At 38.3% G+C, this 22,398-nt stretch overlaps 4 protein-coding genes across 6 annotated transcripts in view; 2 read left to right on the forward strand and 2 right to left on the reverse strand.

Annotated features, from left to right (window-relative positions):
* Positions 1–771: 771 nt before the first annotated feature.
* On the reverse strand, positions 772–2,180 carry LOC138324361 (multiple inositol polyphosphate phosphatase 1-like). Its single transcript, XM_069269434.1, has 2 exons — positions 2,142–2,180; positions 772–1,215 (listed from the first exon to the last, which is right to left on the reverse strand). Exons 1-2 carry the CDS (start codon positions 2,178–2,180, stop codon positions 772–774), a joined length of 483 nt encoding a protein of 160 aa, XP_069125535.1.
* Positions 2,181–2,695: 515 nt separating this feature from the next.
* On the reverse strand, positions 2,696–6,245 carry LOC138323396 (multiple inositol polyphosphate phosphatase 1-like). Its single transcript, XM_069267987.1, has 4 exons — positions 4,987–6,245; positions 4,038–4,159; positions 3,616–3,725; positions 2,696–3,420 (listed from the first exon to the last, which is right to left on the reverse strand). The coding sequence occupies exons 1-4, from the start codon at positions 5,708–5,710 to the stop codon at positions 3,012–3,014; spliced, it is 1,365 nt and encodes a 454-aa protein (XP_069124088.1). The 5' UTR covers positions 5,711–6,245; the 3' UTR covers positions 2,696–3,011.
* Positions 6,246–13,829: 7,584 nt separating this feature from the next.
* Positions 13,830–22,398, forward strand: part of LOC138324363 (uncharacterized) — a 120,832-nt gene continuing 112,263 nt past the window's right edge. The window contains 1 exon segment of the mRNA XM_069269435.1: positions 13,830–14,067. Coding sequence (XP_069125536.1) covers positions 13,975–14,067 — 93 coding nt within the window. The 5' untranslated portion in view covers positions 13,830–13,974.
* Positions 17,898–20,825, forward strand: LOC138323400 (dihydroorotate dehydrogenase (quinone), mitochondrial-like). Of its 3 annotated transcripts, none has more exons than XM_069267998.1 (3): positions 17,898–18,039; positions 18,959–19,418; positions 19,999–20,825. In XM_069267998.1, the coding sequence occupies exons 2-3, from the start codon at positions 18,970–18,972 to the stop codon at positions 20,747–20,749; spliced, it is 1,200 nt and encodes a 399-aa protein (XP_069124099.1). In that variant the 5' UTR covers positions 17,898–18,039; positions 18,959–18,969; the 3' UTR covers positions 20,750–20,825. The 3 variants fall into 3 exon arrangements, with proteins under 3 accessions (XP_069124099.1, XP_069124098.1, XP_069124100.1); XM_069267997.1 differs by lacking the exon at positions 17,898–18,039 and adding an exon at positions 18,272–18,293; XM_069267999.1 differs by lacking the exon at positions 17,898–18,039 and adding an exon at positions 18,713–18,788.

Consider the following 22,398-nt stretch of genomic DNA (forward strand, 5'->3'; position numbering starts at 1 on the left):
TCCTTTCTCTGCATGCCACCTCCTAGTAATACACAAAGCCTTATAAAAGTAGTACTACACATAGACTAACGTATTGTTCAATAAGAAAAAAACAAATAAATGTCAAATTACTGAATCAGGCCCCGTTTTCTCGTAACAAAAGTGCAGACTTAAGTCAAAACTTAAATTTTTCTCATTATGTAAGTTATATAAAAATTTATGACTTAAGTCAGTTTTTGAACTCTATAAACTTAAAGGAGTAACATCGAATATTTGTTTCAATCTTGTTGCTAGTTGTCCTAGTATTTTCTCTTGTTGTTTAACAAAATGCCAATCAGTAATGAGCCACGAAGTGTCTGAGGGGATATAACTCGTCCAGGAATCAATATTACTTACAAACCATCCTACAGTGATGTTGTCTCCTATCAATATATTTGCGATGTTTTCAGAGATTGGAAATATATCTTTATTTCTATTCTTATTTATAAACATTACAAAAATATATAGACTATGCATTTGTAATTTTTAAAACAATATATGTATCGGAAATATATAATAGTGGTGCAGCACTTCAGCATATAACTATCATATAAATTCAACATATAATCAGTTGATTGAGGTATACAGTGATATGTGAGAACAAAAATTGGTTTACTGAGGTAAGTCTAAAGTTAATATATTGTATAAGTAATCTAAATATATTGTATAAGTAATCTATACTTAAATCCCCACTAATGTCAAACTAGGGTTCATAGGATGATAATTTAGACTCTAAGCAATAACATGTTTCTGCTACAAAAGGGTGAGTATCAATAACATACTATACGTCATTATAAAACCCATTGGCTCAGGAACTGCCCCTGAGTTGACATCAGAGTTCCCACAGATCTGGTTAAAGTCACAGTTGACAAACTGCTTGTAGTGTTCCATGAACGCTGTGTAGGGGCACATGACGTCACCACACGCCGGGATGGTCATTTCCTTCTCGTTTACCATCATCTTCACCCAATAATCTATGTCACATTTGTACATAATAGTGACCAAATTAGCAGAAAACGGTAGCACAGCGCTCGATCGGTACAGACGACCGGCATTGGCCTGATAGTCCGAGGCAAGGAATGTGTTGGACCCGTCAAATAGCCCCAGTGCAGTATAAACGCTGGACACGGAACCGGAATGGCCAAAGCGGAACGATGCAAGTGGTCTGCAAGGAATAGAGACAAAAGCGTATAGCAGCTGCAAATAAAAATTAACAAATACATGTATTATCATTGCACTTTTGACCTTGGATTGGATGTTACTGTGAGGAAGGCGATAAGTTCTATCCATATATGATGGCGTTAGATAATCAAACAAACAAACAAATCATATATGATAAGAAACCGTGTACAGAGTCAGACGCTTGTATTCCTGGAACTGTTATGCTCAAGCTCACGATGTTGTACTTAGTTCAAATTTTGTACTCCCATATCATTCTCATACTAAAGCCATATTCACGAAAATTTCTGATCTCAAATTTTGAGTACTTCACTAATGCTTCTCAGTATTCTGGTATTGTATGTGCACAGCTTCTTGATAATTCTTCATCCCAGCGGCGAGAAATATCGAAAGGATCATTAGAGAGAAGAACAGTTTATCAAGACCAAGGGTCTTTGTAGATTTCGTCCAGTCAGTATCTAATAGTAGCACTGATTAATGGAAACTTTGTCTATGTCACCTTGGTAAATACTGCTCTTCCACTACTACTTATCTTTCTGACATGTTTCGCAACTGTTACCTTCCAATAATTTAAGACTGCTAGGATAATTTCTCAACCGACTATCAGCAGGATGTCTGATGTATCACAAAAGCTAAGTTCTACTTTGTTCGACAAGATTCCGTGTGTTATACCCGAGGAACTGACGCCATCATAAGTGTTGAGGATTTTCGCCAATGTCTGACTGCAGACAATTAACCTAGTATATTTTCATTTAACATTCCCCTTCTAAGTTGTATCAAATTGTACTCATTTTATTAATTTTAATTATGTATTAATATTTTGTGGTAGATGTTTCGTGGTTTATTTCAAAAAGGTATGGCCTTAGAATCGCACATGCTGTCGCCATTGCATCGTTAAAGACAACTAAATTTGAAACTATTTCCTTTCTCTTATTTCTAACTACTTTTCTCTTCCTAGCGTATCCCTTGACAACGCTGGACATTTACTCTTGATTTGAACATTCGCCCCGTGAGGAAAGCTCTTGTGTTCTGTTCCCTTGCTAAAACGCACCATAATATATATCAGTGGTAGTCATTCTGCTCCTGCTTAGTGACTGGTTCGCCCGTTGTCAGTATAGTATGACTACGTGGGATCAGTGATAAACCACTACATTGGACAAGAATACCACTGTCACAAGGAGACATAACACGAAACTCCCAAAACATATACACGTCACATACATGGAAAACCGTCATTAATGACCTTAGCTGTGGATAGGAAATCAACCGACCAATCGATAAAAATAATACCTAATTAATATCTACGCCATCTTGGTATTGTACTGATGTTTTGTCCTGGTCTCACAACTATAATGCATTTGTGTACTTAAAGCAAACTGCGTAAATATGCGAAGGATTAAATTTCACCGTTGCCAATTTTATTATCTTCTTCGTTACAGCAGTTTAACAACAAAGTTTTTTTTTCAAATACCCTTAATAAACACTACATCACAAAACAAAAAACTGAACACTGTTTTATTGAAGATAAAGATTTGGACGGATTTGTTTACAATGTAATACATACATGTATTTCATGGTTTTTTCCTCACAAATGCACAGAAAAAAAAACATGCCTATAATCATATACAAGTGCTATTGTCAGCAGATATTAAGCAAAAGGTTTTTCTTATGTAACAGTAACACATTGTAAGATAAAGATAAATTCATTTTCTAGGATCCATTAAGGCACAATGCCATGAACATTTTTATTGTTCACATACACTTGCAAGTCCTTTGGGCTTTAATTTCCATACACAATAAATATTAGGTTTTATCTACTTGAAAATAATAACAAGCAATAAGCCAATGCATGCCGTTGCAAAACTGGCAGACTTGGTTACTGCCCCCGAGATGACATTCCCACAGATTCCATCAAAGTCACAGTTGACAAACTGCTTGTAGTGTTCCCTGAACACTGTGTAGGGGCACATGACGTCACCACACGCTGGGATGGTCATTTCCTCTCCGTTTACCATCATCTTTACCCAGTATTCTGAGCCACATTTGTACATGATAGTGACCAGATTAGAAGAGAATGGTAACACGACGCTGAATCGGAACGGGCGACCGGCATTGGCCAGGTAGTCCGTGGCCAGCAATATGTGGGACCCGTTAAACAACCCCAGAGCAGCATAAACGCTTGACACGGATACGACATGGCCGATCCGGATCGAGGCTAGTGGTCTGTAAGTAATTTTAAAATGATTTTACAACTGTGAAACACCCCAAACCAAATATTTCAAATACTTATTTAAAAATATATTAACTTTGTTGCTTTCATAGTATGATTTTGGAGGATGGGGATAGTTGTTTATTAGATATGTTTACCAGAATTTGCCTGATCGGAGGGTAAAGAATAATATTGGCAATTTAAATTACCTGTCGGTCTTGTTTCTGGCCGCTTTGTCCATCTGTTGAAACACGTGCTTGAGGAGTGGACATGACATTTGGGCTGTGATCTTGTGTCGATATCCACCTTCTATGTTCATCTATTAAAGGAATAATAAAATCTGTAAATTCGGGTTTTATTTATGAGTGACAGAATGTTATGATATCAACAGACACTTGTAAAATCTGCAACATTAGCTGATATACAGTGACTTTAAAACCTTAGCTGATAGTATACATATATATTGACATGCATTAGGTATAGGGGGAGGCAGCTTGTACAAACGTTTTTTTATAGGTATGTAGATATGTAAAAATTTAAATGTTGTCAGATCCTCAATGAAACGGAGTGGGAATAAAGATTCGTATTTCAATTAAATTTTAACTGATATACAACAGAGTACAGGGATTACCTCAATGTCTTCTGCATAATCCATTACGTCCAGTTCCGAAAGTCGGAAGTAGCGACACCAATCAGACGTGTTGAAGAAGGCCAGTTCAAACGCACATATCTGTTGCATTATCTTCACTTGGTCTGAAACAAGATTTACTAATGTACAAAATGTGTTTGCATTTCAGTTTGTTTGTTGTTTTTTTGTGTGTTTTTTTTTTTTTTTTGGTGTAGATTTACATGTAATATGAACAAGATTGCTTCAGTCAAATTTTACTCAAGTTTCCATGAGTGGAGCTGTGTAAAGCAGTGAGAGCTGTCCTGCAGTTAGGGTGCTAGCAATTTAGGATATAATAGTTTCTCTTTATCCAAACGTCTCCCTTAACACTGCCTCACTTTTGGTCTTCTGGTGAGCGCTCTCGCCCATGTGAGGTAGACTCTGGGTTCTGTCGCCTGGCCGGGATAAACCAAATTCTATAAAAGTTGTAGTTTCTACTGATGCTTAGCACTCAGCATTAAGGAAGTGGGACGACTGGTTCGCCCGTTGTCAGTATAATGTTACCGGGTGGGGTGAGTTGCTTCGGCGGCATGCTTCAGTGAGATATTACTATAAAAAGTGCAAGATTTCCACTATACAAGAAGACATAACAGGAATATACCGCAGTCTCCCAAAACAATGCACCAGGCACTTCATACATACGACACACCACATACATGGGAGGCCGTCCTTACATAATTTTGGCTATTAATAGGACGTTGATTAATCAGACAAACAAAAAGGCATGCGAGTGCCTTACTTTGCATACAAACTTCGCCGTTCTGATCCACACGCTTCTATATAATCAAAAAATCTAAACATCTAGAAATATATCTTATCAATCATATCGCCAATTTGAAGTGTATTACAAATGGTGTATTGACCTCGAATGAACCATTGATCTCGTGCATTATATGAGAAGTGCATTGCTTACCAAACGACAAATTAAAGTGGCCATTTAGAACAGCTCTGTTGACATAAGATACTGCGTCTGTCATTTCTGGTCCAGATAGAAACTTATCGTATTCCTCAAAAGTTTTGTCGTTGTCCATAAGTTGTTCGTACAGTTTACAGGAGTCATAGAATCGTAACATCAGGTTGTCCAGGGCGATCGGTAGTGAGACGTTGGTGCCAAACTTATTTCCTAATCCTTCCTGGAAATACGTTGCACTGTCTTTCGATCTATCCTTTGTTGACGAGAAAAACTTGATCATGTCCGTTCGACTATTCAGGAAAGTCTGGAATCGAGACCCTAGACGCTCTCCAAGGACAACCATTTCCTGCTTACCTAGAGCAGATAGTTGGGTCTCTTTGTCGGCCGTGAACGCGTTCACCCAATCCACCACGAATTGGTCGATGCCGCTTTCGGTACTTAACAGCGTGCGCAAGTTGTCCATCCGGTGAATCCATTTTAGGCTAGGATAACGAGCCCCGTGTCTGTATATACCGTCCACATACACTGCACTACAAGTCTGTCCTTTATACTGCACGGACGATAGATCTGACGTATCCATGTCCTGTCTCGTCCATAAATAGGGAGTCTTGGTCCCGAAAAGTTCCCGACCTAAAAATTCACTGCTTGATGTTGCGCAGCTCAAGCCCTGCAAAACAACCAAAACCAACACACAACTACACGTACGAGTTAATACTGCAGCCATTTTCACTAAAATATAAACACACACTTGTCTGACCCACTACATTTAGATACGTTGAGTGGTTTGCCTGGGGCATTACATTGTAGTCTACATCAGCTAGCGCTGTATAGCTCTATGCCTACAAACCATATACAAGTATCTACAGAAACCTACGTTTGCATAACGTTCCCTACTGGTTTAATATCCTTCTAGAACTAGAACTAGCCAGAAAGCATCTGTATTTTTCCTTATGTTCGTCCGTAACTGATTTCTACACAATAAGGTTACAGGGGTTGTAATGTAAACAACCAAAGTTACGGTAAACCTGTCTTTCAGGGGACCGCAATGGACTCCGGGAGATATTATGGTTTACTTAGCGATTATATCCACTAGATATAGCTTCGTATTTTATGGCAGGTTTAGAAACCGTCATCTAAGAAACCAGTGAGAATATGATAATCACAAATACTTCTGCCTTGCAGGCTTTGTTGCGAGTATCGTTCTCTTTCTATTATGGGTAGTATTTTGCCTGATCGCCTCACTTATCTCGGAGATACCCATACTTAGACCTGATGACATTGGCTCCTCATCCTTCTATAGTAATTAAGAAACTAAGTCGAAATCGACTATATATATGAGATAAACAATCTGATTAAAATTCATATCATTATAACCACTCCGTTCTTTCATATCAAACATAATTATAACAAGAATCTGTATTTTAATCAGATTGTGAGGGATAACGAATTTGTCATTCGATAATCTGCACTATACAAATAATGGGTATGCTGAGATATTGCGTCAACACGTAATCAAACGTTTTCTTCATTTAAAACTAAAGGTTTTGTTTGGTTTGGATTTGGGTTGTATATTACGTAATGTCCTAATCATAGCAAAGTTCATATCAGGGTCTGGATGATGTTGCTGTGTATCCTTGCAACAGCGTAGTTTTGAAACTTACCTCGTAACATATACTAAAACCACTTGATTACAATGTAATGCTGAGCGCACAGCAGCAAAATCAGTCGTCAAAGACATGTCCTTTCAAAAATTGCTTTGACAATATTTAAAATTTGTGATAGCCTACATGTGTATGGCCATTTGGCGTCTGAAAACTAATCTGACTCAACTCGACTCTAAAACAACAACTACTTCAGAAATGTGAGGATTTTTATTAATTTTCAACCTGAAGACTTTCATGATAGCAATGAGAAATACCTAGCTGCTTTCCCTACATGCAGGATGTCGTTATAACTCTAATAATTAACGTTTTCTCTTTCGAAACGTTTGTTCCTATTCTTTTTGTACTGGATTGCAGTTTTGTTATGAAATTCGACATTCTTGTTTTTCAACTCGATACAATAAGTGTTTATCCATAGGCGATGTCTTTCAATTTAATAACAGTATGGGACAACTGGTCTTTAGTACAGCTATACACTAACGTTGATAAGTGTAGCGTAGTGTAGTGCGATCACCCGTGGGTCTCCGACGATGTACAGCTTTAAAATATTGACAATTTCCCGAAATGATTAGGTATGTATTACATCGATCTTTATATGTATTGTTAGTTCAAGCAGTATCATGACAGGGTGTTTCTTCTATTCCTCGTCTTAACACATTGCCTTACAATGAAGATTTTATCCCATATGTAGCGGGATTGAACTGGGTCGATCATCGGTGACCAGGGTAGCTCAGTCTGTAGAGCATTTGGCTAATGTCCGGAGTGCCCCGGGTTCGAATCCCGGTCTGGCCACTACATTTTCTCCTCTCCTGTTACAGAAATTGGTGTCCAACTAAATAACCCATAGTGGTGGTGTTTGGAAGGGTCTCGTGTGTCTTCAAGGGCGAAGACTTTCGAGAAAGAAGGGAGGAGTGTAGCGGGATTGGACTGGGTCGATCATTGGTGACCAGGTAGCTCAGTCGGTAGTGTTCGGATGGTCCTGGGTTCCAATCCCGCTCTGGCCGCTACATTTTCTCCTCTCCTGTTACAGACTAACATATACTTTCTCTATATATTAGTGTATAGTGGGTCTAATTTGACTTACCAGCGTGCTAAACACCTATGGTTTACGCAGGGAATCCTGCATTTGGCTGGTGATATAACCTCCTTTTCGGTCTCTAATATTCTTTTTAGCTCGCCTATTCGAAGAATAGGGGGAGCTAATTGTAGTGTCTAACGAATCTAATCGACGAATTTAATCGGACAAACCACAGAAACGTCCTCTTCAAAGATGGCGCTTTATTAGAGAGCGAACTAGGGGCAGTAACTCTGACATGTAAACTCGACTAGTCACATTTAAGGTCGCACACCACTAAAGTATAATACACATGATACTACATCTTCTCCCCCCTTTTGAGAAATTATGCATAATATTCAGGGAAAATACTTATTCATAATTCCAATCGATTAAACACTTTTTTTCTGTCCATTAGAATTAATGTCCATTATTCAACCTGAAAATTGAAAACATTCAATTATACACATTTTAGCTTCTGACCTTTATCAGTTATCATTATGTAAAGTTGTTTCATAACCCCTTGAAAATAGAACTTTAAAATTATTCCTATTTGGAATATTTCAACACATTTCAAACACTGCACTGTTCATTGTCTGAGAGTTCCAACACTATTAACCATTTTTTTTTTTAAACTTTGGAAACACAAAATTAACTTTCGAACGAATAAATGTACAAAACTTTACCACTAATTTTCAAGAGTCCATGTGGTAATCATCGAAATGTTTCGGAAGAGTTCTTGCGCGTGATGGTCTTGATCGCGGAATGTCGGGTACAGTCTCGTGATCTTCCCCCTCACTCGACTTACTCGACATGACGTCATCAGTACTCGTCGCTCCAGGTTCGATTCCACTCGTCATCGGGTTGTTCGCGTGTATTTCCGGACTAACATTGTCGGAATTCATAACGGGCTTATCGACTGTCTCTGGATTTAAGTACTTCTTTACATGAGTGCTGTTTCTTTTGTACTCGACTCCTTCTGGCGAAACTACAGTACACTGATTTCCTATCTTACACTGCAGTTTGAACGGTGTTGGGTTAAACGGAGCACTCAGTTTGTCTTTTCGCGTTTGTTTTACTAACACCTGGTCTCCTTCGATGAGATCGGATTCTCTCGCACCGCGTTTGTCGTCGATGTACAGTTTGTTCTTCACTTTCGCGCACCAGTCTGTATCGCGGACTCCCTCGTCGACCGTTTTCTCATGATCTAGTTCAATTTGAGGCAACTTATTCCTCAGTTTCCTACCAAACATGAGTTCAGCTGGAGTCACACCTGTTACACTGTGAGGTGTACTCCGGTACGCAAAGAGATAATCTCGAATGTCTTTTTTCCAATCGCGAGACTCTGCATGAGCGATTCGGACTCTTTTCATGATAGATCGATTCTGTCTCTCGACCTCACCGTTTGCAGCTGGATGAAGCGGCGTAACTCGTCTATGGTGAATACCGTTGTCCGACAGATATCCTTCGAAGACTGCTGAAGTGAACTGTGGTCCATTGTCGGATGTCACTGATAACGGTAGACCGTAACGAGAGAACATATTCTCGAGCACATCTATCATCTTCTCGCTTGACACGTCTTTGGTGATCTCAATTTCATAATACCGACTGTAGTAATCTATGACGACAAAGATGTAATGTCCAGACGGTAACGGACCTAAGAGATCGACCGACAAATCTTGCCACGGTCCTGACGGCATCGGCGTCGGAGTAACTGGCTCTGGCCGCGGTAACGAACTTACGACCTGACAACCGTGACATGACTTTATATAGTTTTCAACGTCCTTATCCAGGGACGGCCACCACACTTTTGTCCTTAATTGTTGCTTTGTACCTACGATCCCCAGATGTCCTTGGTGAGCCAATTTAATGCATTCAGTTCTTAACGCAGACGGAATAACTATCCGGGTTCCACGTAACACCAAGTATCCGATTCGCGACAGTTCGTCTTTTACTGCGAAATATTTCACACACTGTTTGTCCCACTTATCATCTGTCAACGACTTTCTGACCTGCGCCAGTTCGGGATCGCTTTTCGACATTTCCTCTACGTTGCGTGTAGTCATAGCTTTCGGAGTACTACTCTCCGCCACAAATCTAATGTAATGTTCAGTCTCTTTTTCTAGCTTTTCATGAGGACCATCATGTTCTGTTTTCACTACGAGTCGAGACAACGCGTCAGCTATGTTTGTCTTTCCTGGACGATACTTTATGCTGAACGTGTACGGCATGAGCTTCATCACCCAGCGTTCTATACGTGCGTTGGGTTTGGATTTCGGACCATACAGAAATTCCAAAGGTTTGTGGTCGGTTATGATTTCAAAGTCAATTCCGTACAGGTAGACGTTGAACTTCCCACATGCCCACACAACGGCTAGGGCTTCCTTTTCTGTAGTCGAATACCGCCTCTCAACATCGGACAGAGTACGACTCGCATAACATATGACCTTCGTTTCACCTTCATACTCCTGAATGAGCACAGCACCTAGACCAACATCGCTTGCGTCGGTCACTAACTGAGTTTTCGTCGCGTCTAAATGAAAATGTCCTAATGTGTCCGCTTTTACCAGACAGTCTTTCAGTGCCTCGAAACTTTGATCTTGTTCAGGTCCCCACTCAAACTTTACATTTGACTTTGTGAGTCGCCTTAGCGGTTCTGACACGGTAGCTAGATTCGGAATGTATCTCGCACTGAAGTTTACAGTACCTAGGAAGCTTTTCACTTCGGCTGCATTTTGCGGACGTTTTGCATTTTTCATCGCTTCAACTCGCTCTGACGTCGGACCGATTCCGTTCTTAGACAACACATGTCCCATGAATGTTATTCTGTCCATACTCAGTTCACATTTTTCCTTGTTTACGGTCAGGTTTTTCTCCTCAAGCCTATGTAACACTTTTTCAAGTCTCTGGTCATGTTCGAGCCGATCCTTACCGTGGATCACGATGTCGTCCGAGATGTGTTGTACACCCTCACAATCATGAAGCGTCTGTGATATGATTTGCTGGTATTTCTCGGGCGCGCTACTAATACCGAACATAAGTCTTTTGTACCGATAAAGACCTTGCGGCACTACGAAAGTTGTAATCTGCCTCGATTCCTCGTCCAGTTCTATTTGATGATAGCCATACTTTAAATCGATCTTGCTGAAGACCGTGCTTCCATTCATATTGTACAATATCTCATCAACGGTCGGAATTGGGTGCCTCTCACGGACTATGGCACGATTAGCTCGTCTCATATCCACACACAATCGAATGTCGCCATTTGGCTTAGGCACGACTATAACTGGGCTTACCCAAGGCGTTGGGCCATCTACTTTCTCGATAATATCCTGAGCTTCGAGCTCATTGACTTTTGTTCCGACTTTCCCTTGAAGGCTATACGGTAGTTTGTACATGGATTGTGCTTCTGGTTTCACCGACGGATCAATGTGAAGTTTCAGTTTATAGTCTTTCAACTTTCCAATTCCTTCAAAACATTTAAATCTGTCAAATATTGCGTTCACGCCGATTTTCAAGATACCGAGATTCATCGCTGTCGATTTACTTAAGAGTGAAGCACCTTTACCATCGAGGACTACAAAGTCAGCATCAATCTTGTTATCACTATTCTCGAGAGACACGGACGTCTTGAATTTTCCAAGCAAACACAACGGTACATCTGAACCATATGGGTAGACTTTCCTATTTGTCTTTTCGGAACGACACACGATTTTATTTCGCTTCAAATATTCCCATGTGTACTTATCAACAACATTGACATTTGCACCACTGTCTATTATCATGTTTACTTTTTGACCACCGACTAAAATGTCTATCTTTTCGTGTTGACCGCTTTGTAGCGTGAATGCATACGAATCGTCATCATCTTCGACAACATTGACCTTTCCACGACCTTGACCTTTTTGTGGAAGTTTCACATAATCTCCTCTCCTCTGTGAACTTTGACCTTGTGGGTTTTTCGTGTTACAACAGATACGAAAATGTCCTATCCGCCCACATTTTGTACATTTCTTGTTTCTAGCCGGACAGTTCTGACTTTTCGCGAAATGACCTTCGAGGCCACACCGGTAACAGGCGTTTCCTTTATTTACACTAGTTGCTCTAGAACTTGCGGAGGGTTTGTTACTTTTGTCCAAATTTACAACGTTGACCGATCCTGATGGATTTTCCATTTTCTTGGCCTGAACATTTGCCATTTCCATTGTCGCAGCAATAGTTCTTAACTGATCTAATGTCAAGTCTTTCCCCTTTTCCAAGCATTTTGTTCGGAGTTTATGAGATTTACATTTCTCGATCACTTGGTCTCTTATTTGTTCACTGTCATTTCCAAATTCACACAATAATGCCTGTGTTCTGAGTCTTGTTATATATTGTTCAATTGATTCATCACCTTGATTCATTGATCGGAAAACATAACGTTCATAGGGGACATTTATTTTTGTCTCAAAATGTTTGTTCAGTGTCTTTTTTACTTTGTCATAATCATCATCACCATCTTCTAGTGTCAACGTGAAGAAAATATCTTGAACAGACAAGCCTGCACAATGTAATAACAACGACTTTAATTGTTTCTTGTCAGTAACACCTTTCCCCTCAGCATACAGTTCAAAACTACGAAGCCAGCGTTTCCATTCCTGATTCACGTGACCTGGATCACCATGTGCGTCGAACGGTTTCACCGCATTGAGTTCGATTTGTGCCATGATTTTACCTTTTCACCACTCGAATTCAATTCTTAAATGTCACTGGTGATTTTATTAACCAATTGGCACATCTCTCGTCGCCAAATTGTAGTGTCTAACGAATCTAATCGACGAATTTAATCGGACAAACCACAGAAACGTCCTCTTCAAAGATGGCGCTTTATTAGAGAGCGAACTAGGGGCAGTAACTCTGACATGTAAACTCGACTAGTCACATTTAAGGTCGCACACCACTAAAGTATAATACACATGATACTACACTAATGTTGTCACCCCTCCGTCGGCGTCGGCGTCAGCGTTGGCGTCCCATTTCATGTTAAAGTTTTTGAGTAAGTTTCTGTTTCGTCAATTGTTTAAGCTTCAACTTCTTCTGAATAGGCGAGCTTTGCTGTTCTCCAACAGCTCTTATTTCATATATTATTACTTGCTTTTCCTTAATTTTTGGTATTAAAACTGAAAAAAATAACAATATTAATTTTTGGGGGGTATTGAAAAACAAATGTTTGTTCCTTGCTGTCACCATGATATAACAATAAATGAATAGCTATAAATTACATCTATCGACTATGAAACTGTTAGCCTAGGAGTGCAAGATCATGTTCAGTCATTGTTTATATATCTATATTGTTTCGGGAATATTAACAATATTAAACAGCGTTATTAAAATGCGTCTAGCCCAAGGTCTTGACATATCAGAACTTTTCCTATGCCTATTTTTATATCAAATTCGATTATTCTTATGAATTTCATGACATTATATTAGGCCTACATTTATACCCACCTGTTTCCCATGAAGTAATCAGCTATCAGACGGTTCTCTCCTAATTCGATGGGCACGAAGTTGACGAAGCGAAAAGTGATGGATCGGAAAAATGGCGGCCGTCTACACACTCATATTCGGAACACACTCGGTATGAATCCGTATGAATAAGATGTGATCCGAGAGGTATCGAAAGAGGTAGTCCTTGACTATTTAATACGGAGCATGCGTTGGTATACTTTGTGTAATTTAAACATTTGGTCTGCCGAACTAAAGTAATATATGTTGCATTTTGCGAGGGGGCGCAACTCTTGCATATTTAAAGCTCTTTTGATATTGCATACACAAATGGAGGTTAATGAGACCGAGTTTACATTCAATGCTTCCCTAATTGATTAAGCATATTCTCGTTCTCCTATACAGAGCAATTTATCACTGTCCTGTCATATTATTTAGGCGAATCATGTGCGTGTTTTATAATATGTAACGAATCTCGTTGAAGTGAATGAAGATATAAATAAAACTACATTACAAATTACACACATAAAACACACGGCAGTTAATACAAATAATACCTATACACGCCTGACAGCGGTACACATAAAACGCCGTTAATTATAGATGTTAATCAGAGTGTGCAATCTTCTGTCACATTTTAGTCCGGCGCACTCGATCGGTTTGTAGTGTAGTCGGGAAGTACGGGACCCGCCCTGTAGACTGTGGTATACTCGACATGGTAAACTGACTCTGTATATAATCAATTTGCACCTGCATTGCTCTTACCTGTATCGGGGCAGAGTGATGAATATGCCCGTCTCTATCAATTATTTTTCGTTTCTGGCGTTTCTATTAATTGTGTTCGTCGTCGATGTAGATGCTGCTCGTCCGAGCCACACGGGGGTAAGTAGAATGTGTATTTTGTCAATGAGATGTTTTAAATTAAAAAAAATGTTATGGCCACAATTTTTGTCGCAAATATAGTAGCTTAAAATCATCAATATAGGGGTTTGTTTTATATGGCTATAATACTTTGATTGGTAATGAGTCACTTATTCTAGATCTCAGTCCGTCACATGTGCCACACCCTGAGCCCCACCCCCTCATTAAGAATACCCCGGGACGATGTTTTAGGCCTAAATTATCTTTGATATGAGCGTTGTCTCCAGGATAACCGTGTATCTTGTCCCATCAGCCTTAACTGTTACAAAAGAAAACGTTCCCGCTTTGAACCCAAACCTTGACCCCTAGTCTTGGATATTGAGTTCCATCAAGGGCAAGCGTCAGATTTTGTCCGGACACTCTTTCGAATGTACCCTGGTGCCACAACGGTCATAATGATGACTGTTCTTTTATTCAATGTAATACATCACTGCGATACATACTGAAGTTATTTTGTAAACACTCTAGTATCGGATACACCATTATTGGTTTTGTTCCATTCTAGGCATTCAAATATAACACACCGGTAGAAGACTTCCGGGTTCGTCCCGTTATAGGCAGTGTGTATTTAGTACGGTATTTGTACTGAGGCCACTATTATTGAAAAGGTACACCTGAACCTGTATTACTCTGGCTTTTAAACACACTATTAAAGCAGGGATTTATTCAACTTTTATCGTTTTATATGGAAATTGTTTGCTTGTGTATTGGGGGTAATTCTTCATCACTACGCGAAATGCCCTGATAACAAGGGTTTACCAAAAAAGCCTTGAAGTCAAAAGAACCTTTATACATGTACTTGCATTGGGGTCGCGATGAATTTTGAATTAACAAACATTAAAGTATTCTATTCACCTCGAGCACATGTTTTCAGACAAAGATGTCCTAAGTCAAAGGTGTAATGGATTACAGGTAAACGAGACAATGGATCGATGTAACACGTGTGCTCATTGGTCTTTGTACACCACACGCAAAACACACACTTGTCATACCGATCTATTGTCAGGTATCTCTAGGAGGCACTGGAAGCGACTGCGATAAATAATTCACTGTTTGACGATCAGTACAAAAATGTTTTATATAAACTTTGCTATGACATGCGCTGGTAAAGTATATGCAAGTCTTTCCAGAAAATCCTTTGTATACTATACAGTAGGTCAACACTTCACCCTGTTGTCAACTATGAAACAATTTCCGTTTTATTACGGGATGTTTTGTCTTGGTTTATACAAAAACGGCCCCAATCACTCGAGCTTTCCGAGTAATTCTACAGATGAAGTATAAGAATAATGTCACCATATGCCGATAGGAATGTACCAGGAGCTGACATGGTTTGATATTAACATTTAAACCATTTGCGGTAGTAAAAGCGGCAATCTGACACCATTTTAATGAAATTAAGACTTTTGTTAATTTCGGAAATCAGATTTTTAACTCAATTGAATTTCCTGGTTGGGATAAAAACAAACACAGAACAACTAAGTATAAAAACGACTGTCTGAATATAAAATTTCCGTGGTTTGAGCGGAGCGAATTAGACAGAAATTATTTTCCCTTATGTTGCGAGTTTTCTCATAGGTGGCGCAAGAGTGTTTGCACGTGCAGTTCACGGTGTTAGGTACAACGTGTCATTCAGCGAGGGTAGACCAGAGGCGACACACGTGTTATTGAGAATTAACAATTGTATATTTTAAATATATCTATATATATATATATTTTTTAGAAGATATACATTTAAGCAAGTTGTATTGGTTTGTATTTCATAATGCTTATGATTTGCACAGTGGGGATTAGTGTAGGTTTATAGTACAATGTGGATGAGAGATTGAGTTTGAATATTTGTAAATTGTGTCGGCGTATACCTATCGCTAGTTATCAAGAAATACAAGTAAATTCATTGATACAAGAGTTAGAGTTTTTCCTATGAGAAGTGATGCAGTGGCCAAGGGAAATATCATTATGCTATCAGGAACGACAACTATAGGTAGAGATGGTCTATATCTACCAGAGTTGTCGTTACTTTGACTCGCCTCCTCCAAAGATTCCATTATTCATGATATTTCGATTTCTCAAAAAATAAATAAATAAACAATTAACATTATGAAGTGATATTTGAATGACGGCAGTTCCTAAGAAAGACTTAGAAAATTTGTTTATCAAAGATCCAATGTGATAACAATGCAATGTGTGCATCATCTAGTACGATGTGCCTTCGGAATGTATGTAATTAATATTAAGATGGTGAGATATTTTGTCAGTTTGTGACGGTTTTCCCGTGTGGTAAATTATGTTTAAAGGGTTAATGCAATATTATATACATGTGTGTACAATGTTACTTTTAAACTATCCATCACATATATGTCGATACAATATCACTAACAAAAAATGGGACTTTTTTCTTAAAGATGCTCCACCGCCGACAGAGCATAAATGATACTCATCATTTGAACAATAATTGGTGTTAAATCGTGTATATATATATGTCTAATTAACACAAAAAAATAATATAAAATAATTTGTTTCGATTTTGGTGCATGCGCAATCAGTACTTCATTCCATATAGGATATAGTGTCAGGGATTTTTTTCGGGATGCAATTAATTATTTTTTATATTTTAAACTTTAAGTAAAATTAGAAGCTCAAACTTTTCAATGGTGGAAATGGTGTAAAGTAAGTAACTTTTGTAACCGAAGAAAAATACCAAATCGTCTGCTCCTCTTTTTGATAGTGAAAAAATACCATTTGTCAGCGGTGAAGCATCTTTAAAACGAGTATACTAGATTTAGTATGCTTCGGATACATTCTAATGTTACATCAACGTGTGTGTTACCATTACACTTACATAGCCGTCCGATGAACTTTGACACACATATACAATAACAGAAGTCAGTAATAATGCCAACTTGTATATATACAGTATGTATAAACGTAACTCTATAAAATGATAGTGACATGCCTGTATGTTACTGCTGAACATTGTTGGTGCGTGAACAAATATGACCAAAATGCCTTTAACTTTATTAATAAACACCACATACATACTACAATATTGCTATAAATACATGTAGTAGTCACCTGACTAATGTCACTATATATATCTACAATATTTATATGCTGCTAAGTACAATATAATGCCTCAAAAAAAGTATTACTTACATGCTTACAACATATACATTGTATATATATATATAATAATGTAATGCAATATCCTTGTATTCGTCAAGTAATTGTAAATGGCTGTTTTCAATAAGCATTAAATACAGCGTCATTTAAAACCGTAGCTAAAAATAGGACGGTTTTCAGAGCATAAGATATGCAACTTGGCCTTCGCGCACATAAGGCACTGACAGACACTTTGTTACAGATATACGTGTACTGGAACATTTTTACTGCGTGATTATATATTTGTACTTTGATTGTCTGATTATTACCAGTTTCCATAGTATCTTTTTATTGAGTCCTTACTTACAAAGGTTTATTGATGATTTTTATTGATTTCAGCATTTATTTATTTTATCTTAATGTTTTGTTTTGTTTGTATATATGTCAAGTAAATAAATAAATTCAATGAATATATGAGCATACTGATTAAATTCAAGCGATTTGACATTATATTTTCAATGAACACATGTTTGCTAGATGTTCTAGTACATGTATGTAAAGCTATACACTCTAGTATGTACATGTACAATACATTGTGATTTATATAAAATGGAATCAGTTTAAAAATAGCCCTACGAATTAATGTGGAATATCTGAAATTATAATGATTAGCCTAGTATTCATCTGGAACGATTTAACTACTAGCCTTGTGACACACCGAGACGTAACAAAGGATTGGTCTACGCGCGGTGAATGATTTCGTGTAATTTTCGGTCCGGAATCCGTATCCGTTTTAAATTTAGACCGTCGTGTTGGTGAGTTGTGTAACAGGTGAGTTTGCTACATGTTTCAATCACTTACTTTGAATTTCTACGTTCTGGGAATGTACCTATGCCTTACGTGTGATAGTGTAATGCTAATGCACCATATGTGTCTTGTGTGTCTATTGAAAAACAACCCGGAACCTACACACGTGAAACTCCACACTACAGTCATTATGCACTCTAAATGCCGATAAGTCAAATCCGGACTCACATTACTGCATTTACATTCAACGGGACACGAGTAGTCTACCTCTATGTATAGTTCAGTATAATACCTACATCTCTTTATCGCTGTGTTTCATATAGTATGAAGTAGGCTATTTTAATTATGCTTATAATCTGGAGATTTTGATCAATACAAGGAGTACTGTACTGTACTCAAAGTACATAAAATAAGTTAGAGTTATGTCCCTTCCCCAGGGGAAATTTATGGAGATTTAAACCATGTCTGATGATTTTGGAGTTTATTCATTTAAATCACTACTAGTCGTAAGGTGTTCGACTGATTTTAACCAAATTTTGCCATTAGCATCATTGGGAGAAGGGTGCCGAGTTTTTTTACAAAAGGGGCAGGTCCAATATACGGCTAGAGGGAAGTATTAAAATAGGGCCTATATTACTTTAAGGAAATAAATACTGAACCTGTATTCAGAACATTATTTGGACATCTTGCTTAATATACATGACATAATACTTGTAGCCAAAGGAAAACTTTATCTACATTTAAAATAGCATGATACACTGTAGAGTACAACGGTAACATAATAATATAAAATATCCGTATGTCATTTTATAAATTGTTTGAAAACGATATTAGGAGATGATCATCTGTTTGTTACAGTTTAGGACACGAACGTAATACAAGTTATGTAACAAGTGTTCTATTTAAGTATATGCTCTAATTTCATTTATTGTCATTATTGCAGAAATACAGAAGATGAACAAGATAACGCCAAGGACGACTTTTTCATTTAAGAAGTACATGAAGGAGCTTGGGATAATGGTGATTGGAGGGAGCTTGACGTTTGTAGGAATTGAAACAATATCAGGAGGCGAGAAATTCTATAGAGAAGTCATTATGCCATCTTTTCGTGTTCTGGACGCAGAGACGGCTCACAAACTAGCAGTGAAGGCAGCTAAATACAAAATGGTGCCCCGACAATGGAAACCTGACCCACCCTCTCTCAGTACCACAGTGTTCGGCCGGAAGTTCACTAACCCCGTGGGCCTGGCAGCAGGATTTGATAAGGATGGTGAGGCGGTGGAAGGACTTTTCAGTGTAGGATTTGGGTTTGTGGAGGTCGGCAGTGTAACGCCAAAACCACAGCCCGGTAACCCACGGCCACGTGTGTTCCGCCTTTCGCAAGATCAAGCTATCATCAACAGGTATGTATTAGTCTGAATCACCACTAAAATAGCCATATACTACCAAAATGTCAATCTGACGTTCGGTTCATAGTTAGGTCGTATGCTGATGTTTCGGCTATCTTAAATGTGATACTTAGTGTCTATCGATAATGCAACTTAGAATGTAACATTATATGCTTTTGGAGGCTGCGGTATGTTTGTGTTTTGTCTTATAATAGTCAGAGGAACTCTTGCCCTTCCGTAGACTAGTGCTATCTCCTTAGAACATGCAACCATTTCAATTTTGTTGAGTGACTTAATATATGATGCGCGCTGGTCTTCTGATTTATTCAACAAACTTCAGATTTAAGGGGATTTGGTCCCCATTTACATTTTATGACTGGAGTTTTACAGACTATGAATTAAATAACGACTATTTATTAATCAAATAACATCATACAACCCGGATGTGTATACACAAGATACAAGGTAGGAGAATCTTTGATTTCCCTGGAATATATATTACCTGTAATCTATGCTATCATTAGCGTAAATTACGACCAACAAAAATAAAAATAAAAAAAAATATGTACAGCGCTAGAATTATTATGTTTTCTAGGTATGGCTTCAACAGTGAAGGGCATACAGCCGTACTTGACCGCCGACTCCGTGACCAAGACAGACCGGGGGCCAGGGAAGGGATTGTTGGAGTTAATCTGGGTAAAAACAAGGAGTCCCCGTCACCCATCGGGGATTATGTGGAGGGGGTAAAGCAGTTCGGAGCCGTGTCAGACTACCTAGTGGTGAATGTGTCTAGTCCTAATACCCCCGGACTCCGGGATATGCAGGGAAGAGAGCGCCTAGAACAGCTGCTAGACCAAGTAGTGGCGACCAGAAACAGTCTCAAGTGTGATCGGAAACCACCAGTCTTAGTGAAGATAGCGCCAGACCTCACACAGAAAGACAGAGAGGATGTGGCGGCCGTGGTGACAAAGCGGGAAGGCTTTATAGACGGACTGATCATCAGCAACACAACAGTCTCCCGACCGTCAACTCTACAGAGTGCACACAAAACACAGACGGGTGGACTTAGTGGGGCCCCGCTCAGGTCACTAGCTACGGACACAATTTCGGACATGTACAAACTGACCAAGGGGAAGCTCCCTATTATAGGTGTAGGGGGTATCTCCTCAGGTCAGGACGCTTATGATAAAATCCGGGCAGGAGCTAGTCTAGTACAGCTATACAGTGCTTTAGTCTATGGTGGACCGCCAGTAGTGAAGAAAATCAAAAGAGAATTAGGAGAACTGTTAGAGGCAGATGGCTTCTCTTCAGTAACAGAAGCCGTGGGTATAAACCACAGAACGTAAAATCTTCTGTCAATCAACTCTAAGTCACTATTAAAAATAATGTATGTATTTAATAAATGATATTATTTCAATTTTCTATTATTTCTTTGTTTCTTTCTTTGTCATACCTTTCATTTACATTATTAACAGTTTGATGTGTCTTGAGAAAAAATATACAAAATCATACTTTCTATCACTACTTTTGTTTTTGGAACAAATAATAGATGTAGTTTGGGTTCCTTTGTTCGAAAATGAAATTATGATTACTGCCGATGTGTTCTACGGTGCACATTGCTCTTAAAATCGACATTTGTTTGTATAGTAAACTTTTACTGGATGCTAGTAATACGACTGAACTATAGAGAAACTTTAAATTCTTGACAGTTTCTCAGAGTGGTTTTTAGTTTGGCTCTCATTAAAATAAAGAACAACCGGGTAATGTGACCATCTTAGAAAATTTTTGTGGTTTTATTGCCATTTAAATTTTTTTATTTTAATATAAACGAGTTAGGTCCGACTTTTGGGGACAGAGGGTCGGGGCTCAGAAGGGGGAACTTTAACAACAAATCTGTTAAGAGTTTATTTCTAATTGAGAAACACTATTGTCTTAAATTTAAAAAAAAAACATAATTGATCGATTCTGGTCAAAATAATGCTCTTTACGAGAGACAGGAGGGAAAAAAACCGATTGAATTCCCCTATTTCCTTTTCAGGTGTGTATAATTGTAATAAAAAATAAAGAAACCAGCCAGACTTGTCAGCAGGTAATGTGTATCAACAAAAACATGGGAAACATTTGGGTGGAGCAAGTTTGCCTCTCCTTAAACGCTTTCTCTTGTACTTGTAAGTTACCGTAACTTTTGATTAATGTGTTGACTAAAATTTCACTTCATCAAACAAGGTTTTTTGTGTACGATTCGTCCTGTAATATTCTTGCCTATATATATATAAGTGTTACGCATCAGTCAAGGGCGTTCATATGTAACGTTCCTAAAGCTACAAATGTTAGCTGTCTCCATTGAAATGGTGATTTATAAAAGGAAAAGTATTTACGATGCCTCTAATGATAAAAATAAAACAACACATTTATCAACCCAACGGTGATTAAGTGCTTTAACGTTCACTTAATCATTCTAAGCTATCAGTATGCCCTAGGGACGTTGTTCAAATCTTAAAATGTTCTTTTTTATCAGAATATCTTTACAGATAGTCAGATAAAGTTACCCCGCGTACTTCTTCAACTGAAGCTATCAGAAATAGATTAATCAAGATATCTTTTGTAACCTAAGCAAATATGTTTGAAAATAGAAATTATTCTTAAATATGCCCACGGAATATTTTTTCATATAATATAAAAACAAAAACATTGTCAAGTATTCATCTGAATTACTAATTTGAAAGTCATTTGATTTAGCTATTGTTTTGGATTCATGCCACTTTTGGAATTTTTGTACCGTTTTTTTTCTCCAATATTATTTATGTTTTACAAGCATATGAAGAATATGAAGGTATAACTGACACCCAAAACGTGACCAGTATGACGTCACTAATGTTGACGTGGTGACGTCAACTGATCACCGTCAAAATGGCTGTTCCATCTCTTGGATTAAATCGTCTTGGTAAACGGTTTTCCTAGTCTAGCTTAAACAATGCTAATGCAGAGATCCCAA

This window comes from Argopecten irradians, chromosome 5 (genome assembly GCF_041381155.1).
Source record: "Argopecten irradians isolate NY chromosome 5, Ai_NY, whole genome shotgun sequence".
NCBI lineage: Eukaryota > Metazoa > Mollusca > Bivalvia > Pectinida > Pectinidae > Argopecten > Argopecten irradians.